Source organism: Phacochoerus africanus, chromosome 11, assembly GCF_016906955.1.
Source record: "Phacochoerus africanus isolate WHEZ1 chromosome 11, ROS_Pafr_v1, whole genome shotgun sequence".
NCBI lineage: Eukaryota > Metazoa > Chordata > Mammalia > Artiodactyla > Suidae > Phacochoerus > Phacochoerus africanus.
Genome location: NC_062554.1, coordinates 1,817,053 through 1,841,376, shown reverse-complemented (window position 1 = coordinate 1,841,376; position 24,324 = coordinate 1,817,053). Strand labels below are relative to the sequence as shown.

The window sequence follows — 24,324 nt, the reverse complement described above, 5'->3', positions numbered from 1 at the left end:
GTGAGTAGCGATTTTAGATATTTTGCTTCACCTATGAATTCAAAAAAAGCGAACCTCACACGTGTATTTGCCGTGAGGATGTGTAGGACTCTGTGATTTCTCTCTTACTACCAGCATCTCCTCCACTGCTGCTTTCTAGGCAAAACTCTTATAGCATAAAGGGAAGGGAATTTGGAGGTGAAATGATTTGTTTTTGCATTTGGGTTTCTTCTAAATTTCTTCTTCTTTTTTTTTTTTTGGCCATGCCTATGTCACATGGACGTTCCCAGGCCAAGGGTCAAAACCGTGCCATAGCAGTGACCCAAGCTGCTGCAGTGACAACGCTCAGTCTTCACCTGCTGCACCACAGGGAACTCTGGCTTTCTTCTAAATTTCTGCCTAGACTGTTTACACTGTCATCCAAGAACTGGCTGCTTCCTTCTCATGCCTTCAAAGTGTCTCTGTGAAGCTGACGAGACTCTGCACCTGTGCTCAGAAATGCACTCCACGCACCTACGTGGATGTCAGAGAGTCAAGGGTTTCTTGAATCCACTGCGCCTGGTTCACTGACCATGTAAATATGATTTTCATTTTGTTGAGGTTTTTCTTGTTACCATATGATCAAAGGTTTTTCCACATCCTTGTACATCCTAATTCAGGGATGCAAGTACCACCTTGATTAATTTATGAAATATTCAATCAATCCAGAATTCCTGGGGATAAACCCACCTTTGGCTGCTTATATCTATTTTATTATAATTGAATTTGATTTGCTAATATTTAGTTTAGGATAGTTGCATCTATGTTCATGGGAGAATTTGGCCTATAATTTTCCATTCTTGAAATAAAATTTTCAGGGGGGATATCAAAATATAAAAATGATTTTGAAAGTGTTTCTTTTCTCAGAAAAAATTTTATAGGCTCAGTGATATTTATATCTGTAATATTTGCAAGACTTCAGTAGTGAAGTCATCTGGGCCTTCCATTTTTGTGGAAAAGTTTTTCACTGTAAGACTCATTTTCATTAATGAATAAAGGAATATTTAGTTTCTCAATTTCTCCCTTTGTCATTTTTGATAAGATATTGTTCAAAATAGTTTGCCAATTCCTTTATATTTCAAAACTATATCTAATTTTTTATTTTCTGTAATTTTTGTAATATTGTTCCATTTTCTTTCCAAATTGTACTTTCTACATTTTTATTAATAAATTTTATAGTGATTTATCAATTTTATTAGCACTTTATTGGGGATTAGACTAAAATCTTCAGTTAAAAAATACACAGAATAGCTGAATGAATTAAAAAAGTAAGATCTAGCTACCTATAAGAAACCCACTTTAGTGGCTTTGTTAAAATCAAAGTAGTCTTTAAGACAAAGACAAAAAGTCTTCAAGTCAAAAGACTTTTGCCTCTGGAAACAGAGGCGACCAGCACATAATGATAAAAGCACCAATTCAATAGGAAAATTGTAAATATGTATGCGCTCAACATCAAAACAATTATATGAACAAATACTGAAAGATCTGAAAGGATAAATTGAAGGATATTTAAATACTTTGATTTCCATAATGGATAGAATATTCAGACAAGATCAATAAACAGTGGTTTTGAACAACGCTGTAGACCAAATGGATCTAAGAGACATATACAGGACTTTTCCAAAGCAGAAAGAAACACGTTCTTCTCAATCACATATAGAATGTTCTTCAGGATTGATTGCATACTAGGTCACAAAAAGTTTTCAACAATTCAAGAGGATCGAAATTATACTAAGTAACTTTTCCAACCACAGTGGAATGAAACTTAAAATCAATGACAGTAAGAAAAGGGGAAAACTCACAAATACATAGAAATCAAGTAACACACTCTTCCACAACCACTGAGTTAAAAAGGACATCAAAAGGGAATGCAAAACTATCTTTTTTTTTGGCCTTTTTTTTAGGGCATAGGGCATATGGAGGTTCCTAGGCTAGGTGTCACATCAAAGCTATAGCTACCGGAATATGCCACAGTCACAGTAATATGGGATCCAAGCTGTGTGCGACCTACACCATAGCTCATGGCAATGTCGGATCCTTAACCCACTGAGTGAGGTCAGGGATCGAAACTGCATCCTTATGGATGCTAGCCAAATTTGTTTCTGCTGAGCCACGATGGGAACTCTGAATATAAAAACATCTTGAGACAAATGAAGAGGGAAATGAAACTTACAAAATGTATGCAGCTAAAGCAGTAATGAAAGGGCAGTTTATAGTGATAAACATCTACAATAAAAAAGAAGAAAAATTTAAAATAAACATGCTAGGCACAAGGACTGCTGTTTCCAGGAAGGAGTTCCTGAGGGGACCACAGAAGTGTCAGCCCAGGCTCCAAGTTTAGAGCATTTTAGATGGGATTAAGGTGGTGGAATAGAAGAACTGGAGCTCAACTTCTCTCATAAAAACAACAAAATTTACAACCAAATGCTGATCAATCTTCAACCAAATGGACTGGAAACTTTCTACTCCAGAAGACAAAGAGGAGGCCACATCAAGAGGAGGCCACATCAAGAGGTAGGAGGGGCAATTACACAATATAAGCAACCCCATACCTCCCAGGTGGGAAGTCCCACAGACTGGAAAGTAATTGTTTCACAGAGACTCACCTACAGGAGTGAGAGTTCTGAGCACCACATCAAACTCCCATATGTGGGGATCTGGCACTGGGAGAAAGAGCCCCCAGAGCATCTGGCATTGGAGGCCAGTAGGGCTTGTGTGCAGGAGCTCCATGGGACAGGGGGAAATGTAGACCCCATTCTTAAAAGGTGCACACAGACTTTCACGTGCACTGGGTCCCAGGGCAAAGCAAAATCTCCCTAGGCATCTGGGTCAAACCTGACTGCAGTTCTTGGAGGACCTCCTGGGAAAACAGGGATGAATATGGCTTGTTGTGGGGGAAGGACATTGAAAGCAAAGCTCTTGGGAATATTCAGCAGCATGCCTTTCTCTGGAAGTGGCCATTTTGGGAAACTCTGGCCCCACCCATCAGTCAGTGCTGAGAAGCCCCAGGGCAAACAACAATCCACTGGAATCACAGGTGTGCCCCTCAGTAAACAGGCTGCCTAAAGACCTTCCAGGCACACAGTCATCTCTAATCTCAACCAGAGACAAAGCCCCACCAAGCACAGGGATAGGATTCAGCTCCACCTACCAGTGGGCAGGCATTAGTCCCTCCCATCAGAAAGCCTAGAGCAAGCCCCCATACCAACTTCAGCATCAAGGGGGGCAGACACCAGAAGTAAGAGAGGCTACAGCTCTATAATCTGTAAAAAGATCACCACACCAAAAAGCTATACAAATGAAAAGACAGAGAACTATAACTCAGATGAAGGAGAAAGGAAAAACCCCAGAAAATCAGCTAAGTGATGAGGAGATTCTCAGCCTCCAGGAAAAAGACTTTAGACTGTTGATGCTGAAGATGATGCAAGACATTGGAATTAAACTGGAGGCAAATATGGATAGTTTACAGGAAACACTGACCACAGATATACAAGATATAAAACTTAAACAAGAAGAGATGCAAAATACAATAACTGAAATAAAAAATTCACTAGAAGCAGCTAACAGTGGAATACAGGAGGCAGAAGAGCGAATAAGTGAGGTGGAGGACAGATTAGAAGAAATTACGGATGCAGAACAGAAAGGAGAAAAAAGATTGAAAAAAAAATGAAGAGAGTCTCAGGGAACTCTGGGACAATGTTAAATGCACCAACATCTGTATTATAGGGGTGCCAGAAGGAGAAGAGAGAAAGAAGGGGATAGAAAAAATATTTGAAGAGGTAATAGCCAAAAATTTTCCTAACATGGGAAAGGAATCACTCACTCAAATCCAGGAGGCACAACGAGTACCGTATAAAATAAACCCAAGGAGGAACACACCGAGACACATATTAATCAAACTGACCAAAATTAAAGACAAAGAGAAAATCTTGAAAGCAGCTAGGGAAAAGAAACAAATAACATACATGGGAACCCCGATAAGGTTATTGGCAGATATTTCATCAGAAATTCTGCAGGCCAGAAGGGAGTGGCATGATATACTTAACGTGATGAAAGGAAAAAACCTCCAACCAAGATTACTTTACCAAGCTGGGCTTTCATTAAGATTTGAAGGAGAAATCAAAACCTTCACAGATAAGCAAAAGCTGAGAGAATTCAGAAACACTAAACCGGCTTTAAAACAAATACTAAAGGAACTTCTCTAGGCAGAAAAGAAAAGGCCACAAACAGAAACAAAAATACCACAAATGACAAGGCTCACCAGTAAAGGTATATATACAGTAAAAATACGAAATCATCCATGCAAAATTATGCCACCAAAATCAGAAATCATGAGAAGAGGATGGTACAAATGCAGGACACTGGGGATGAACTTGCAATTAAGAGACCATAAACTTAAAACAATCTCATATATACATAGACCCTTATATCAAAACTTCAGAATAACTGCAAACCAAAAATCTACAATTAATACACAAACAAATAAGAAAAATCAGCTCAAATACAACACTAAAGAGAGTCATCAAACCAGAAGAGAAGAGAACAAGAAGGGAAGAAAAAAGATCAACAAAAACAAATCCAAAGCAATTAATAAAATGGCAATAAGAACATACATATCAATAATTACCTTAACAAGACCCACATATATGCTGTCTTCAAGAGATCCATTTCCCTTCTAGAGACACACACAAATTGAAAGTGAGATGATGGATGAAAATATTCCATACAAACGGGAATCAAAAGAAGCTGGAGCAGCAATACTCATATCAGACAAAATAGACTTTAAAATGAAGAATATTTTAAGGGACAAGGAAGGTCACTACCTAATGATCAAAGCATCAATCCAAGAAGAAGATATAAAAATTTTAAATATCTACACACCCAACATAGGTTTACCACAATGTATAAGACAACTGCTAAACAACCTTAAAAGGACAAATTGACAATAACATGATCACAGAGGGGGACTTTAACACCCCACTTACAGCAATGGACAGATCATCCTGACAGAAAATCAATAAGGAAACACAGACCCTGAATGAAGCATTAAACCAGATGGACTTAATAGATATTTATAGGACATTCCATCCAAAAGCAACAGAATACACATGGGACATTCTTTAAGACTGATCACATCCTGGGGTACAAATCCAACCTCGGTAACTTTGAGAAAATTGAAATCATATCAAGCATCTTTTCCAACCACAGTGCTATACGACTGGAAATCAACAACAAGAAAAAAACTGCAAAAAACACAAACACGTGGAGACTCAACCACATGCTACTAAACAACCAATGTATCACTGAAGAAGTCCCAGAGGAAATTTAAAAAAATACCTAGAAGCAAATGACAACGAAGATACGACACTCCAAAACCTGTGGGATGCAGCAAAAGACATTCTAAGAGGGAAGTTTATAGCAATACAAGCCCACCTCAGGAAACAAGAAAAAGCTCAAACAAACAAGCTAACTTTACATCTAAAGCAGCTCAAGAGAGAACAGACAAGACCTAAAGTTAGTAGAAGGAAAGAAATCATAAAGATCAGAGCAGAAATCAATGAAATAGAAATGAAGAAAACTATAGAAAAGATCAATGAAATAAAAAGCTGGTTCTTTGAAAAGATCAACAAAATTGATAAACCCTTAGCCAGACTTATCAAGATAAAAAGAGAGAGGACTCAAATCAACAAAATTAGAAAGGAAAAAGGAGAAGTAACAACGGACACCACAGAAATACAAGGATCATAAGAGACTACTATATGCAACTATATGCCAATAAAACGGAAAACCTAGAAGAAATGGACAAATTCTTAGAAAAGTACAATCTTCCAAGACTAAAGCAAGATGAAATAGAAAAGATGAACGGACCAATCACAAGAACTGAAACTGAAACTGGGATTAAAAAACTTCCAACAAACAAAAGTCCAGGACCAGATGGCTTCATAGGCGAATTCTATCAAACATTTAGAGAAGAGCTAACACCTATCCTATGAAACCATTCCAAAAAATTGCATAGGTAGGGATACTCCCAAACTCATTCTATGAGGCCACCATCACCCTGATACCAAAACCAGACAAAGATACCACACAAAGAGAAAACTACAGGCCAATTTCCCTGATGAACTTCGATGCAAATATCCTCAACAAAATACTAGCAAACCGCATCTGACAATACATTAAAAGGATTGTACATCATGATCAAGTGGGATTTATCCCAGGGATGCAAGGGTTCTTCAATATCCACAAATCAATCCATGTGATACACCACATTAACAAAGTGAAGAATAAAAACCATATGACCCTCTCAATAGACGCAGAAAAAGCCTTTGACAAAATCCAACACCCATTTCTGATAAAAACCCTTCAGAAGCTGGGCATAGAGGGAACCTACATCAACATAATAAAGGCCATATATGACAAACCCACAGCGAACATCATTCTCAATGCTGAAAAGCTGAAAGAATTCCCACTGAGATCAGGAACAAGACAAGGATGTCTGCTCTTGCCACTACTCTTCAATATTGTTTTGGAAGTCCTAGCCACAGCAATCAGAGAAGTAAAAGAAATAAAAGGAATCCAAATTGGAAAGGAAAAAGTAAAACTATCTCTATTTGAAGATGACATGATACTATACCTAGAGAATCCTAAAGAGTCTACCAGAAAGCTATTAGAGCTCATTCATGAATTTGGCAATGTCGCAGGATACAAAATTAATACACAGAAATCAATGGCATTTCTATATAGTAACAATGAAAGATCAGAAAGAGAAATTAGGGAAGCAATCCTGTTTACCATCACATCCAAAAGAATAAAATACCTAGGAGTAAACCTACCTACAGAGACCAAAGACCTGTACTCTGAAACCTATAAGACACTGATGAAAGAAATCAAAGATGACACAAATAGATGGAAAGATATACCATGCTTATGGACTGGAAGAGTCGATATTATCAAAATGACTACACTACCCAAGGCAATCTACAGAATCAATGCAATCCCTATCAAATTACCAAGGACATTTTTCACAGAACTCGAACAAAATATTTTAACATTTGTTTGGAAGCACAAAAGATCTAGAATAGCCAAAGACATCCTGAAAAAGAAAAATGGAGCTGGAGGCATCAGGCTCCCGGACTTCAGACTATACTGCAAAGCAACAATCATCAAAGCTGCATGATGCTGGCACAAAGACAGACATGTATATCAGTGGAACAGGATAGAAAGCCCCGAATTAAACCCATGCACCTACAGCCAACTAATCTATGACACAGGAGGCAAGAATGTACAATGGAGAAAAGACAGCTTGTTCAATAAGTGGTGCTGGAAAAACTGGACAGCCACATGGAAAAGAATGAAATTAGAACACTCTCTAACCCCATACACAAAAATCAACTCCAAATGGATTAAAGACCTATATATAAGACCAGACACTATAAAACTCTCAGAGGAAAACGTAGGCCAAACACTATCTGACATCAATGACAGCAACATCTTCTCAGATCCACCTCTTAGAGTATTGACAATAAAAAGAAAAACAAACAAATGGGACCTAATCAAACTTCAAAGTTTCTGCACAGCAAAGGAAACCCTAAACAACACAAAAAGACAACCCATAGAATGGGAGAAAATCTTTGCAAATGAATCGACTGACAAGGGATTCATCTCCAAAATTTATAAACACCTTCTGCAGCTCCATACCAAAAAAGCAAACAACCCCATCAAAAAATGGGCAGAAGATCTAAACAGACAGTTCTCCAAAGAAGACATACAGAACACCAAAAAACACATGAAAAGGTCTTCAACATCACTCATGATTAGAAACATGCAAATCAAAACCACTCTGAGGTACCACCTTACACCAGCCAGAAGGGCCATCATCAAAAAGTCTACAAACAGAGTTCCCGTCGTGGCACAGTGGTTAATGAATCCGACTAGGAACCATGAGGTTGTGGGTTCGATCCCTGCCCTTGCTCAGTGGGTTAAGGATCCGGTGTTGCCGTGAGCTGTGGTGTATGTCGCAGACGTGGCTCAGATCCTGCGTTGCTGTGGCTCTGGCATAGGCCAGCGGCTACAGCTCTGATTAGACCCCTAGTTTGGGAACCTCCATATGACGCAGACGTGGCCCAAAGAAATAGCAAAAAGACAAAAAAAAAAAGTCTACAAACAATAAGGGCTGGAGAGGGTGTGGAGAAAAAGGAACCCTAGTACACTGTTGGTGGGATTGTAAATTGGTGCAGCCTCTGTGGAAAACAGTATGGAGATGCCTCAGAAAACTAAACATAGAACTCCTATTTGATCCAGCAATCCCACTCCTGGGCATCTATTCAGAGAAAACCACGACTCGCAAAGACACATGTACTCCGATGTTCATTGCAGCACTATTTACAATAGCCAAGACATGGAAACAACTTAAATGTCCATCGACAGAGGAGTGGATCAAGAAGATGTGGTACATAGACACAATGGAATGCGACTCAGCCATTAAAAAGAATGAAATACCGGCATTTTTAGCAACACAGATGGACCCAGAAACTATCATGCTAAGTGAAGTCAGCCATACAATGAGACACCCACATCAAATGCTTTCACTGACACGTGGAGTCTTAAAAAAGGACAGACTGAACTTCTTTGCAGAACAGATGCTGACTCACAGACGTTGAAAAACTCATGGTCTCCAGAGGAGACAGTTTGGGGGGCAGTGTGCTTGGGCTGTGGGATGGAAATCCAGTGAAATTGGATTGTTATGATCATTATACAACCCTAGATGTGATAAATTCATTTGAGTAATAACTAAAACTAAAAACTAAAAAGCTTCTCTAAACTAAAAGCTTCTCTACTACAATGGAAATAATCGACAGAGTGAAAAGTCGCCTATAGAGAAGAAGAAAATATTTACAAACTATATATCTGATAAGGGGTTAATTTTCAAACTATATAAGAAAGTCATACAACTCAATAGCAAAAATGCTAACCTGATTAAAAATGGCCTAAGACTTAAATAGACATTTCTCCAAAGAATACATAGAAATGGCCAGTGGGTATATAAAAGTGTGCTCGACATCATTAATCATCAAGCAAATGCAAATCAAAACCACAATGAGAGATCATCTCACGTATGTCAGGATAGCTTACCCCTCCCCCAAAACAAACAAACAACAAAAAAAAGCAAATGCAGGCAAGAACGTGGACAAAGAGGAAACTCTTGTATTAGCACTCCCGTGTTTGCTGCAGCACTATCCACAAGAGCCGACATATGGAAATAACATAAATGTCCATCACCCAAAAAATGGATTAAGAAATTTTTATATATATATATAAAAAAAATGGAGTTCTGTCATGGCACAGTGGAAGAGAATCCGACCAGGGACCATGAGGTTGCGGGTTCAATCCCTGGCCTTGCTCAGTGGGTTAAGGATCCGGCATTGCTGTGAGCTGTGGTGTAGGTTGCAGATGTGGCTCGGATCTGGTGTTGCTGTGGCTGTGGCGTAGGCCAGTGGCAATAGCTCCAATTAGACCTCTAGCCTGGGAACCTCCATATGTCATGGGTGCAGCCCTCAAAAGACAAAAGACAAAAAAAAATAAATTTTTATATATACACACAATGGGATATTATTAAGACAAAAGTAGAAAGAGATTTGCAGTATGTGAGAACAAAGATTATTTGGAGAACTTTATGCCTAATGAAATAAGCTGGTCACAGGACAGGACTTGCAGTGATTCTACTTTATAAGGTCTCTAAAAAGAGTCAAATTCATAGAATCGAGTGGAATGATGGTTGCCAGAGGCTGAGATTAGAGTGAAATGAGGAGTTGCTAATCCATAGACTTAAAGTTTCCATCAAGGAAGATGATTACGTTCTAGAGATTTGTCGTAAACATTAGACCTATACTTAACAACACTGCATTGCACACTTGAAAACCTATTAGAAGGGTAACACTCAGGCTAAGTGTTCTTACAAGAAAATAAACATTTAAAAATAGGTCATTCTGGGAATTTCTCCTGTGGCACAGCAGCTTAAGGATCCGGCCTTACCTCTGAGGTGGCACAGGTTTGATCCCTGGTCTGGCACAGTGGGTTAAGGATCTGGCGTTGCCACAGCTGTGGCATAGGTTGTAGCTGCAGCTAGGATTGGCCCAGGAACTTCCATGTGCTGTGGGCATGGCAGAAAAAAATAGTTCATTTATCATCTCATTTATTCATTCAATTAGTACTGCAATGTTCTAAGAATAAAGCATTGGAAAAGGCAGACGTGACCCCCTCCCTCATGGAAGTCGTAGGATGGTAAGGTAAAAAAGACAGTGTGCAATTATTCACTTCAGTACCTATATAATTAAAAGTGTGTAAGTACGAAACATATTGCAGAATTCTTTGAAATTGTTCACCAGGAGAGTATGACTTAGTCTAGGGTGTCATGGGACGTATTCAACATGAAATAAATGTAAACCTGAGACCTCACATGACTAGAAGTTAGTCTTCCGTTGGAAGCAGGTGGAGAGAGGAATACAATTATAAAATGGTTTGTAGTTGGGTAAAGATAGAGAGTGGGAATATCTACTTATTGTTAAGCCATGGCCCAACGTCTGATACACAGAAAGATTTTTAAACAATTGCTTAGCACTAATTTAACGAACATCTATTTAGTGGCTCCTGTATTCCCAACATCGCACCATTACAGGGGATACAGGAGTAATTAGTCAGGGACACAGCACTTCCCTCCAGGGAAAGAGCAAGATCTCTGACTACAGGGGGTATTAATCACGTGGTGTGAACAAAGCATCAGGAGGAGGACAGGACTGAAGCGAATTTAATTCTCCTAGATGTCTTCCGGAAAGGTTTCTGGATCGCTCATCGGCCACAGCTGGGCTTCCTTACAGCCCAAAGGAGATGCGTCTTTCTAGGACAGATGGAAGCTCTCAGCATCTCCATTTCCTCACTTGTTGGAGTTGAGATGTTTGAGCTGCTAAAGCCTCCTAATGTGAATGATCAGACTTAGCTTTGTTCTGAAGGTTGTTGATCTACAGACTCAAAGGAACCTGACCTTCAGCCTAGAGAATGTCCTACTTTCTGGCCATGGTTCAAGAACACAGCCAGCATCAAGTGTGGCCACGATTTCTGACAACCTGTTAGTCAAGGTGGTAGCTGCATGTCAGGGTCATAAGAACGATTCTAGGGTGGGGAGTTCCTGTTGTGGCTCAGTGGTTAACGAACCCAATTAGTTTCCATGAAGGTGCGGGTTTAATCCCTGGCCTCGCTCGGTGGGTTAAGGATCTGGCATTGCCGTGAGCTATGGTGTGGGTCATGGACGCGGCTTAGATCCCGAGTTGCTGTGGCAGCTGCAGCTCTGATTCGACCCCTAGCCTGGGAACCTCTATATGCAGTGCAGCCCTAAAAAGACAAAACAAGCAAGCAAGCAAACAAACCAACCCAAGGCTAGTGTGAGCTTCATTGTTCTAATAGAAAGCATACATGTTGATAGATCAGAGGTGGCAATGGGGAGAAGGTAGCCCTTATACGTGAGAAACGCCTACAGCCAACAAGCCTTGTATGCATCTCAAGCGTCCTATTACAAATCTATCATACACATGGAAAATTCATGTGATTTCTTTCATTTTTTGTGTGTGTGTGTTTTTTAGGGCCGCACTTGTGTATGGAGGTTCCCAGGCTAGGGGTTCAACCAGAGCTACAGCTGTTGGCCTACACCACAGCCACAGCAACAACAGATCCAAGTCATCTCTTTGACCTACACCACAGCTCACACCACAGCTCAGGGCAACGCCGGATCCTTAACCTATGGAGCAAGGCCAGGGATCGAACCCGAATTCTCATGGATCTTAATTGTGTTTGTTGACTGCTGAGCCATGACAGGGACTTCCATGTGATTTCTAGAAAACATGTCCCTTATCTTGTTGATAATAATACGGCAGTTTCACTGGATGCATGTTTGTGAACTAAACTGTATTAGCAAACCCAAATTATCTTTTTTTTTTGTCTTTTTGTCTTCGTTGTTGTTGTTGTTGTTGCTATTTCTTGGGCCGCTCCCGCGGCATATGGAGGTTCCCAGGCTAGGGGTCCAATCGGAGCTATAGCCACCGGCCTACGCCAGAGCCACAGCAACGTGGGATCCGAGCCGCGTCTGCAACCTACACTACAGCTCACGGCAACGCCGGATCGTTAACCCACTGAGCAAGGGCAGGGACCGAACCCGCAACCTCATGGTTCCTAGTCGGATTCGTTAACCACTGCGCCACGACGGGAACTCCCCAAATTATCTTTAAACACAGGTGACACGAAAACCGGGACCACCGAATGTAGCCCATTTCAGAAATGCCACAAATCATCACAGCCATATTGTCATGTTGCTCCAAAAATCAGCTACAAGGATAGTAAGATATTTTTCAATTTAATTAAACAGAAAATTTCATTTTTTCCTATTAGAAAATAAATGGAACCTCAGGGTATTTGAAAACATTTTAGTCATACTTTTATGTAATCACGTTTACATGCTATTTTTCTGTCCCCATAGATGTACACATGTAATTTCTCTATCCCAGTGGATTCTTGATGTAGTTTTCCAAAACAAGTGAAGTAATTAGTTTTTTAATTACCAGTGACGTGGGTGATTTTGGACCTTACCCCAAGTGACACAGACTTCACTTAAATTTGCCTTTGCATAAAATTGTTGCAAATTGTATAGCAACAACTCCTTAGAGACTCTCACTGGTGTGGTAGTGGGTGTATCACTAGTTCACACTTGTTCTTTTTTAAGAGCACAGACATACGTGCTTTGCTTCTATGCACTAGAAATTACCGTTGATTATTTCAAGGAAACTCTTCATTATTGAGCATTTATTTGTTTTAATACAGTGTTTGGAATTTTTACCCACATTATATAATTTAACACAAGAATCACATGAGGTACGTATTCTTATCTATGTTTTACAGATGAGACAGAAGATCAAAACATTTTTTGTAACTTGCCTATGATTTCACAGACAGCGAGAGGCTTGGCTAGAAACTGACCCCAGGTTTGCATGGCTCTGAAATCCATGGTATTTCTATGCATCCCTTTGCCAGCACTCAAATTCAGCTTTGAGAACATTTGCATCTTTTATACGTCTATTTTCTCTTTAGGGCCACACCTGCATCGTATGGAAGTTCCCAGGGTAGGGGTTGAATCAGAGCTGCAGCTGCCCACCTACACCACAGCCAGAGCAACACCAGATCTGAGCCACATCTGTGGACCCATGTCGCAGCTTGTGTGAGCGCCGGATCCTTAACCCACTGAGCGAGGCTGGGGATCAAACCGGCATCCTTACAGACACCCTGTCAGGTTCTTCACCCACTGAGACACAGTGGGAACTCCCACGCCTCTGTTTTTTTTTAAAGATAACACTCATTTCAGGTTTGAGTCTCTGTCCGGTCAAAAAGCCAGTGTGATAATTTGGATCCCCGTCCCAGCACCACTCATGCTGTCGCATCCACTGTCGTGATCCACGTGTGACGCTGAGGACACTGAGTCGCTGCTGAGAGCAGGTATGTGTCTCTTTAATTCTTCTTAAGGTAAAGCTTCTTTACAAGTGGGTTTCTCATAAGAATGTGTTGGTCTTTCAATCAGAGGAGTCATGGGACTGACAGGAGGCAATTAATATGTTCTCACCTGTCCTTAATCAGAACATTATGCTGAAATGCTAGTCTTTCTTTCAGTCTTATTTCATGGCTTTCCCAGCGGGGCACTTCCAGCCCTACCTTCCTAACTACTCCTCCCCTCATCCTTGTTACATGCCCTAGATTCTTATTTCCCTGTAAGGGCTTAATAGACGCGATACAGGTAACACGTCGCCAGTACAGGTCCCCAAAAGTTTCAGCCCACTTTCCACTTCATCCTTGTTCCTCACTCATGCACACTGTCTAGACGCTTATTGCTTCAAACAATTCCATAAGTATGGAAAGGTGTGGCAGAGGACCTCGGTTCTGGAAGATTTTACAGCATATCCAGGATATTTAACTCCTAACAGTAGTAAAAAATTCTATTTGGCTCCTTCATCTTGAACTTAGACACCTTCTATCCCCTGGTGTCAGATATTATAACTAAGGATGTGATTTTTCTTTAGTTCCAGGAAAAGGATCAAATAGGAAAGAGATGTCAAAGTCAAGATTTTTTTTTTTTTTGCTTCATCAGTTGGCTAAATGGAGAGAACATTCACTAAGTCAGAGACTACTGGATAGAGGGACTTTTGATACGGGCTGGAAAATTGAGATCTGGCCTTTCTATGAACACTCAGGTGGCTTGCAGTTCATATTATTACAATCAGTGTCTCTGTAAACACTTTTTTATGTATCTCCTGTGCATGTGTGAGATTTACTCTTACTCCCTGGTATACAAACAGGAGTAAAACAGTGGCATCGTAAAGTCTCCAATTTTATTATTTTCATGAAAATTGAAAACAAAATTTGGGTGCACAAAAGTATTCTCTGAGGTAAATGCATCATGCTAAATGTTTACAAGGTTAATTTTAGGTTATGCTTAAATAGATGTATTAGCTGTGAAGTCGCTTCAGTCCGTTTGAGCTCTGGTTCTGATTTCAGTAGGCGCTGTTAAGTGAGCGGATGGAGCCTGCAAACCACACAACCGTGACAGAGTTCATCATTCTGGGACTGACAGATAATCCCACCCTGTGTGCCATCTTCTTTGTGGTGTTTCTAGGAGTTTATATCGTCACCGTCGTGGGAAATATCAGCATAATCGTCTTAATCCGGAGCAGCCCGCAGCTCCACACCCCTATGTACCTCTTCCTCAGCCACCTGGCCTTCGTGGACGTGGGCTACTCCACGTCCGTCACACCTGTCATGCTGGTGAGCTTCCTAAGGGAGACCACCGCCATCCCGGTCTCGGGCTGCATAGCGCAGCTCGGCTCTGACGTCGCCTTTGGGACCGCGGAGTGCTTCCTGCTGGCCGTCATGGCCTATGACCGCTACGTGGCCATCGGCTCGCCCCTGCTCTACCCCGCCCGCTTGGCCCCGGGGGTCTGCCTCCGCCTGCTGGGGGCCTCCTACCTGGGCGGATGCATGAACGCTTCATCCTTCACGGGCTGTTTGCTGAGCCTGTCCTTCTGTGGACCAAATAACATCAACCATTTTTTCTGCGACCTCTTCCCGCTCGTGCAGCTTTCGTGTGGCCACGCTTACGCCGCCGAAATCTCTCCTGCCGTCTCCTCCGCCTCGGTGCTCGTCAGCACACTGGCTGCCATCACTGCGTCCTACGCCTCCGTCCTCCGCTCCATCCTGCGAATGCGCTCCACCGAGGGGCGCAAGAAGGCCTTCTCCACCTGCACCTCCCACCTCACTGCCGTCACTTTGTTTTATGGGACCGTTCTGTTTGTTTACGTGATGCCCAAATCGAGCTATTCAGCGGATCGGGTCAAAGTGGCCTCTGTAATCTACACGGTGGTGGTGCCCATGCTGAACCCCCTCATCTACAGTCTGAGGAACACGGAGGTGAGAGAGGCCGTGCGAAGGCTGACGGCTGGAACACACTGCTGTCCCTGAACTGAGTCAGATGTACGTCTATAAACGACAACCCGATGATTTGGGGAACGTTGGTGCTGGACGTGTTAGTCATATTTAGCATTAACTTTATCTCTTGTATAGTGATAAATTCCCATGAATATAAATTCAATGTTTACTTCCATTTATAAAGTTAAGGACATGGATGTCTTAACATGAATGTCTGCTTGATTCAAATTAAATATGGATTTTCCAAGTTCAGAATACAGCTGCAAAATAATTTCTACTTAAAAATCTCATTTACCAATGACGGAGTCCTATTTTTTTTTTTTTTTTTTTTTGGCTGTGCCCATGGCGAGCAGAAGTTCCTGGGCCAGGGATCGAACCCGTGCCTTAGCAGTGACCCAAGCTACAGTAGTGAACAACACCAGACCTTAACCAGCCACCAGAGGACTTCTAGAGTCCTATTTAAATGGAGAGAGATTTCGGCCAAAGACCCAATTTAACTGAATTGCATCTTGTAAGATAACGTTTGGGAAAGAAACTTCTCCCCAGAAGCGTGTATGGATGGTCACATGGGCAAAGCAAGCAGTTTGGGCACCTCCTTTAAAGGCACTGCCCACCCTTGTCCATGGAAAGTTCAACTTTGGGAAACGTTGTTGGTGTCTCAGAAAAACTTCTCTTCGTTTTTACTTTCTTTAAGTCAGAGCAAAGATCGCTATTCCTCTGTCTGCCCATTAAGAGATCCAACAGGGCCACACAGAAGATGCTGTACAAATTTCAGCTGACTCCTCTCACAGCCTGTGTTTCCAGATGAGTATGAGAGCAGGATTTTGGATGCTGGCATTTCTTCGGAGTTAGTGGAGACTGGGACACTGGGCTTTCTTTCAACAAGAGTTGTTAGATAGAAAATGTGAAATTATAGTTGTGGTTTACATGAAGAAGGCTCTACCACGTATCTTGTACTGTTTCTGAAGCTGTCCACTGTCACAGCTTCTTCCCCTGCCCTTTTTGAAGGTGCTTATGACCCAGTTTGGTTGTGGGAATTGCCTCTAAATTAATTCCCTTCCTCCTGTACTCCTTTCACAATGACTTATGATTAATATTTTAGCTAATACACTTTATTTGTAGCATATTAATGTCAGACAAATTCATAGACAGTTTGGAGGGATCATTTTACAAGCTGAGCTCCTATTTCTGAGTTCTTCACTGACCAGATCAAAGGAACCTCCTCCTTTTCTGCCTGGAAGCCACTCTGTGGGATTTCTCCAGTCCCGTTTCCCCGTTTCCCGTTGCATCAATTACAGGCCTATAATTCCACCAGTGCAATAATCCTGGGGTTAAAGCCAGCACAGACATGGCCCTTCGGAAAGAGGGGAGCTCCGAGGTATGACGTCAGTCTTGGAAAGGCCACCTTCAAGTTTCGGGGGTATCTGCACTCTGGAGATTGATGGTTTTCATCGACTGTTTCTGTCCGTCTTCCTCCTCATGTCTCCCTGTGTTTTGCTTTCACCAGGGTTCAGGCTCAGCCCTCTGCCCTCCATCTCCCGAGGTCTCCTGGGGTGACCTCCTCTTTTCCCACGAGCTCAGCTGCCACCTGTGTGTGACGGTATCCCTGTCTCCAAATACAACCTTCTCTTTGGAGGAAAGAAGGACTTCTTCACTGGCCTTTCCCCCAAGACTCTCAAACTCAGGGTGCTCTCATTAAATTTCTCACATTTCTTCCCAAACTGTTCCTTCTCTCCTGCTCCTTTCTCCATACACGGCCAATGTCCATCAAACCTGGGACGACCCTCAATGCACACCCATCAGATGGACCGCTCCCCCCACCTTGTCCTTTCCTAAGTCTCTCTTTTTGGGGGGGAGCTTACACCTCCCTGATTGATGACAATAAATCCACACAGAGATTGTTTTCCTCCCTACATCCACTCAGGAAATTCAAATAATTGGGTCATCCAGGTGCGGGGAGGGAGGTGGCACCCTTACAGTTCTTACTGGAGGGGACAGGCACCGACACCCATTTTCTCCCCCAAGTTCTAAACCCACTGAGGAAGTGACAAAAAGAGAGGGCATAGGAGAGAGAAAATATTACCCGTACGAATGAAGAGCTGATAGTAGAGAATGTGGCACGTCTCTGTGGACACAGATAGTTTTGTGTCCTGAACCCAGAACTGGACACTCTGTCCTTCTCTGTCACCGGCAGTAATGGAAACAGTCCGGTGTCCCCAGTGAGCCCAGGCTGCTACTCGTTTGCTTAGAGCATGGCCATGAGCAGCCAAGAGCACTGAGGGCCGCTGGGTCACAAGAGAGAGGGTGAAGAGGGCTGGGATGGCTGTTATGGGTTGGGGTGTGTCCCTCAAAAATTCACATGCCGAAACCCTATCCGCCAGGCCCTCAGAATGTAGCTTTATCTGGGAATGGGGTTGTGGCGGATGTGATTCGTCAAGATGGAGTCGTGTTGGTAGGCTGGGCTTCTCATACAGTGTGACTGGCATCCTGATTTTAGAAAAGGACATCTTGAACATAGACAGCACACAGAAAAACATGTGGAGATAAAGACAGAGATAGGAGACATGCCTCTACAAGCCAAGCAACTTCAAAGGCTGTCGGCAAGCCGCCCGAAGCCAAACCAGAAGCAAGGAGCAGACCCCAAAGCCCTGGAAGGAACCAACCCCGCCAACACCTTGCTCTGGACTTCTGGCCTCCAGAGATAGAATATTTATGCTGCTTAAGCCACCCAGTCTGTGGTATCTTTGTTACAGCTACCCTCACAAATGAATACAATCGCGTACCCAGATTTCCCTTCCAAAGTTACCACTTAGAGCTGAGGAAGTGAAGGCTTAGAGGGGTGTCAGGGATGCTATGCTAACGATGTCTCTCCAAAAGGGGGAGAAGAATATTGAAACGGTACAAAGGATCCTCCCTAAACAGTGGGTCCAAAACTAAGGATCAAGGATATTCCAGTGGGAACAATAACAAAATAAAAACCTCCTTGTTAAAGATTTTTTTGGAGAAGTGTCCTATTTACTATTCCTGTGTATGGATTGTAGATTGCTACCTGGAAGGGAGGGATTTTAAAATATCCTAAACTGCTGTGATTAAAGGTTCTTAACTGATATCAACTTCAGGAGCATTTTCTTCTTCTGAGGTGGGCTGGGACTTATCAGCTTGTTGACATTTCTGCAATTCTGTAAAACACTTTCAGTGGAATATTGGAGAAGATTGAAAACAAAGGGGCAAGAGGTAATTTATTTTTGGGGGGTGAGGAAATCACTGTAGATTGGGGTGGTGGAATTATTCAAGTGTATACACCTGTCAAAAGTTATCAACCTGTATATTTAAATTGTGCACATATAAATTATACTTCAATAAAGTTGCTATTTTAGAAGGTTCTATAAGGGAGTTACTCTTTTTCCCATTTTAATATCATTAGGCAAATACATTTATTTGTAAGGCTCAAGGAAGGCTTTACTGGAGAAATGACATTTAAACTGAGATGTAAAGAGAAAAAGGAGTTAACTGGTCATTAGAAGTGGAAATGCAGCTGCAGGAACTTTGGTGGGAGGCTGAACTCATTATCCCTGGCTCAGAGTACACTGTCGGTACAGAACAGGCATTCAACGATATCTGTTCGTTAAACATTAATTCAATGAATATTCATTTAGTGTCTCCTTTATTCCTAGCACTAGGTTATGAACTGAGGAAAGAGAGTTGAATGTGTTATGTGCTTTTCTCTCAAGAATCTCACGACAAAGAGATGTTTCTGAAAAATGCCATGGTGTCTATTCAAGTGGTATGAAGAAAGTGCTAGTTGCCATATTTTTTAATTTTTAAAATAATTTTTTTTGTCTTTTTGCCATTTCTTGGGCTGCTCTTGCAGCATATGGAGGTTCCCAGGCTAGGGGTCGAATGGAGCTATAGCTGGTGGCCTATGCCAGAGCCACAGCAAAGCGGGATCCGAGGCACATCTGCAACCTACACCACAGCTCACGGCAACGCCGGATCCTTAACCCACTGAGCCAGGCCAGGGATCGAACCTGCAACCTCATGGTTCCTAGTCGGATTCGTTAACCACTGAGCCACGATGGGAACTCCAATTTTTAGAACAATTTTTAAGACCTTTTAAAATAAAAAATTGCATATATTTAAAGTATTCAACATGAGGTTTTGACATACACATACATAGTGAAGTGATTAATACAACCAAGCTAAAATAAATGTCTCCTCATGATTCCTTACCTTTGGTAGGTGTGGTAAGAGAAACTTAAATTTACTCTTAGAAAATCTCCAGTGTAATATACAGTATTATTAACTACAGTTAGACTGCACTGCATCAACCTCTAGAGCCTCTTCATCCTACATAACGACAGCTCTTTCCCCTTGGACCAGGTCTCATTCCCCACCCCCCGCTCTGGTAACTACTGTGCTAGTCTCTGCTTCTGTGAATTTGACTTCCTTAGGTTTCGCGTACAGGGCGGTCACGCAGTGTCTTTCTCTCTGGGTCTGGCTCATTTCATTTAGCAGCGTCTCCAGGCACATCCATGTGGTTGCAAGGGGCACGATTTCCTTCCTTCCTTTAATGGCTCAACCGTATTTCATTAGGTCCATGTGCCCCATCTGTTGACAAGATTGTGTGATTTTTATTTTTCATTCTGTTAATATGATTTTCATATGTCAAACCAACCCTGCATCCCAGGGATAAATCCCATTTGGTCAAAATTTAGAGACTTAAAAGAATGGATGAAATAAAAAGTTTAGATAATTATATGAAGAGGCAGAGACTTTCATACGGAGCAAGGACATCTGGGAAAATGGGATGATGAGGTTTTTGAAGACCTGCAGAGACACTCTAGCCAAGTTTTAGTTCAGTGTTGAACAAATAACGGGGACTGGAGAACCAGGGGTCTCTGACACCACCTATAACCAAGGATCTGCGATGTGAACCCCAGAGGCGGGCCTTTGGGGAGCTCTCTTTACCTGTATTCACTAATACGCAACTCCCTGCTTCATCTCTTTATTTTATTTTATTTTTTTTTGGTCTTTTTTTAGAGCCACACCCACAGCACATGGAGGTTCCCAGGCTAGGGGTCAAATTGGAGCTAGAACTGCAGGCCTATGCCACAGCCACAGCAACACGGGGTCTGAGCTACATCTGTGGCCTAGACCACAGCTCACGGTAACACCGGATCCCTAATCCACTAAGCAAGGCCAGGGATTTGAACCCGCATCCTGATGGATACTGGTTGGTTTCGTTAACCACTGAGCCACGATGGCAACTCCCTGCTTCTTCTCTTTGAAATTCTCTTTCCTTGCTGGGATTTCTCCTGATACGTTTTGCTTTCATCCTGGAATCTTTTTATTCCACCCTCAACTATTCCCAGTGGATATGCTCTACCCTCTCCATCTCAACCAAACCCAGCTGTCCCAGGAGGCACGTGTGCTTCCTGGCTCTACTGAAGAGAATTTCAAAGAGAAGAAATAGGGAGTTGCTGTCTGGCTCAGTGGTTAACGAAACCAACCAGTATCCATCAGGATGCGGGTTCAAATCCCTGGCCTTGCTTAGTGGGTTAGGGATCCGGTGTTACCGTGAGCTGTGGTCTAGGCCACAGATGTAGCTCAGACCCCGTGCTGCTGTGGCTGTGGTGTAGGCCTGCAGTTCTACAGACACCTGCGCACAGTGCTGACTTTCTCCTAGCTCCTACCGTATTTCTAAATCATTTACTGGCAATCTTCACGACAAAGCAATTCACTCACTGACGCCAGTGCCGTCCAGATATGAAGCAATATGCTGTTGTCCTCAGAGCCCTTCACTATCCACTCAGTTTCTTTTCCTCACGCATTAAAGACTTCGTCACCAGCGGCTTGATCCTTTCTCCCACCTCAGCCCCTCAGTCCTGTCACGGCATTCCTGACGTCGCTCCCCAGGCACACGTGCCAGTTAGACCATGTGGCCACAAGTGCCCATCCTCCCTATGGCGCCTGAGGGTTTCCACCTTCCGTGTGAGACCCTTGCTGCAACGGCCTCAGACTCAGGTGTAGCACCTTCCACCTCGCCGTTTTCGTAAATTTGAAGCTATTTATCTTTATCTGTGCTCTAACTCAAACAGTATGTGAATTATTGGTTTTTGAGAACTTGTAGGAGCTAATTGTGAAACCACTTGGCATACTCCTTTGTTGGAGGATGGAAAGAATAGCTCTTTGACAGATACCGTGTTATTTCTGGAATTTGGTATGTTAAAAATGCATATTTTTTTGCAGTAACTTTTATCAGTTTACTTTTTCCAGAAATTCACCCACTGCCATCTAGTTCCCATGTTTCTTTGAGTAGAGTTAAACAAGGTATTTTCTTTATGTTTTTTGAAATTTCTCTGTCTTGTGATCTTTCACGCATTTCAATACTAAATTTGTGTGTGTACTTTCTCCTTTTTTTTGATTAAGTAAATTAATGATCTTTCTTTCCCCTTCCTCTATCTCACTCTCTCTCTTCCTCTCTCATTCTTTCTTCTTTTCCTTTTTAATATCATTTTCTTCCTACTTCAGAATAAACCAAGATTATGAAAATATGGTATTCTAAATCATTTTTGATACTTACTACATACGCATGTGCCTGTGTGTAGGCATATAGATGTGCATATACACACATAAATATGTAACAACATTTTAAATTATTTTATTTCACTTTAAAATATTTTAAAACTATATCTGGTTTTATAGGAGAAAAGAGTGAGCCCAGAGCATATCAAGCAACTAGAAAAACTAATTGCTCTGTGCTCAGTGATAATTTTTATTGGAATTACTCCACTTTCTCCACTTTTATTTATCAATGCTTTATAAAACTTTTAAGATGTATTCAGGGTTCTTTTATTTACCATAAGGGGGAAACTGACATATATTGTCTAGCACCTTCCTTAGGGCTACCTGCATTTCTTTGTTTCTTAGACTGTAAACGATGGGATTAAGCAGAGGAGTCAGTATTGTGGATGCCACAGCCATCAGCATATCTTCACGGAGGGAGGCCCTGTCCTTGGGCCTCAGATAGACAAAGCCAGCAAATGCATAGTGTATGCACACCACGGTCAGGTGGGAGGAGCAGGTGGAGAAGGCCTTACCCCTCCCCCTGGCAGAAGGCACCTTCATAACTACGGACCCAGTGAAGACGTAGGAAATCATAATTAGGATAAAGCTGCCCCCCAACACAAAGGCGGAGAACACAAATACAGCCATTTCATGGTAGAGAGCATAGTCACGAGCAAGGCACATCACAGGTGAGACGTCACAAAAGAAGTGCTGGATGACGCTGGAGTCACAGAAAGACAGGTTGAATACGACGACGACAAGGCACAGGGAAACCAGGAACCCGACCACCCAGGAGGCCGCCATCAGCTGGAAGCAGACCTTCGGGGTCACCAGGGTGGCGTAGCGCAGCGGGTTGCGGATGGCAGTGTAGCGGTCGTAGGACATGGCAGACAGGATGAAGCAGTTGCTGCACGACAAGCCAAAGAAGAACAGCATCTGTGTGGCACACTCTGAGAGAGAAATGGTCTTGCTTTCTGACCGGAGATCCACCAGCAGTCGGGGGATAATTGCCACAGTGGTACAGGTTTCCGAAAAGGACAGCCCTCCGAGCAGAAAGTACAGGGGGGTGTGAAGGTTGTGCGTGCACTTGATGGCCACCACTACAGACGCATTTGCAGCAAGGATGGTGGCGTGGGAGAAGAGAATCACCACAAAGAGGAGAGTCTGCAGGTCTGGGAAACTGGAAAAGCCCCACAGAAGGAAGGTGCCCACGGGGGTGTGATTGCCCATCCTCCTGGCGCAGGTACAGCTCTCCCCCAGAGGGGCGGGTGTTCTTGAGGTCAAGACTATGATGAGAGTGTAAAAAGCACTGAAGGACAACGGTGATGCAACTGTTAGTGAGAGGCCCTGGGAAGTGGGAGTTAACTGTACTTGGCTGAATTCAAGGTCAAGGCTCTGAGCGATGAAGACAAAGATTCTCACAGGAGAATGTATCCAAGTGCCATGGATGTGGCCCACATATATCCTGGGTGCCCCCTAATTTACCACCCCTTTCTATCCTTTACAGTCAGAATCTGCCCGAAAGAGGGAAATGTGGGGAAAAAAACCCTTATTTTCTCACCTACAGGAGTATGAGGAATAAAGGGTATAAAATATTTAGATGTGATCTAATCATGGCCTGGTGTACAGAATTACCTACCAATTCTGACTGAATCAATACTAATTTAAGGAGACGTGAGGAAAGTTTTTTGAATGGATTCCAAACACTCTTGGAACATAATTCTGTTTTCAGAAGTGCTCCCTGGAGGGCAGTGGCTGCTTGGCTGACACTTACGCCAATGAGTAGACTTAATAAATGAATTTACCATTTTGGAATTTGTACTGGTTTTCTCTACATGACAAGGAGTTGAAGTGGAGTTGTTCAATAACTGTCTGTCATTCAGAGAGATCTTGGAAGCCAAATGGTTATGGAGCGATTATTCCAGTTCTGATGGTTCACTTGGTTCATGACGATGTGGTCAATTCTTGAAAACGTCTAGGATATATCTAACTGATGTAGTGGTGGTTTGCACACAGCTCTGAGAAGAACTCAGCTTCCTCAGGTTATTTTCATCAGTTGTTAAATTTTCCACTCTGGGTTTGAGATGACAGCATGAAAGTAACACATAGATTTTCCACAGATTTTAGGCACTGTTGTTAGGGGTGAAAGGAAAGCAGTGAAAAGACACTCTGAGGAGTTGTAGGGTGGGAAACACGTTAAAAACACAATGGAAAGTATTTTGGAGG

General features: G+C 42.4%; 2 protein-coding genes across 2 annotated transcripts; one reads left to right on the top strand and one right to left on the bottom strand.

The window, feature by feature from the left end:
* Nucleotides 1-14,625: 14,625 nt before the first annotated feature.
* LOC125111334 (olfactory receptor 481-like) lies at nt 14,626-15,564 on the top strand. The gene has a single exon (XM_047753272.1). It carries the CDS (start codon nt 14,626-14,628, stop codon nt 15,562-15,564), a length of 939 nt encoding a protein of 312 aa, XP_047609228.1.
* Nucleotides 15,565-22,383: 6,819 nt separating this feature from the next.
* LOC125110805 (olfactory receptor 10T2-like) lies at nt 22,384-23,328 on the bottom strand. The gene has a single exon (XM_047752404.1). It carries the CDS (start codon nt 23,326-23,328, stop codon nt 22,384-22,386), a length of 945 nt encoding a protein of 314 aa, XP_047608360.1.
* Between the last annotated feature and the right edge of the window lie 996 nt (nt 23,329-24,324).

Bases quoted from the DNA above. Each gene is read 5' to 3' on its own strand.
- LOC125110805 (XM_047752404.1), bottom strand. From the start codon at position 23,328: ATGGGCAATCACACCCCCGTGGGCACCTTCCTTCTGTGGGGCTTTTCC.
- LOC125111334 (XM_047753272.1), top strand. From the start codon at position 14,626: ATGGAGCCTGCAAACCACACAACCGTGACAGAGTTCATCATTCTGGGA.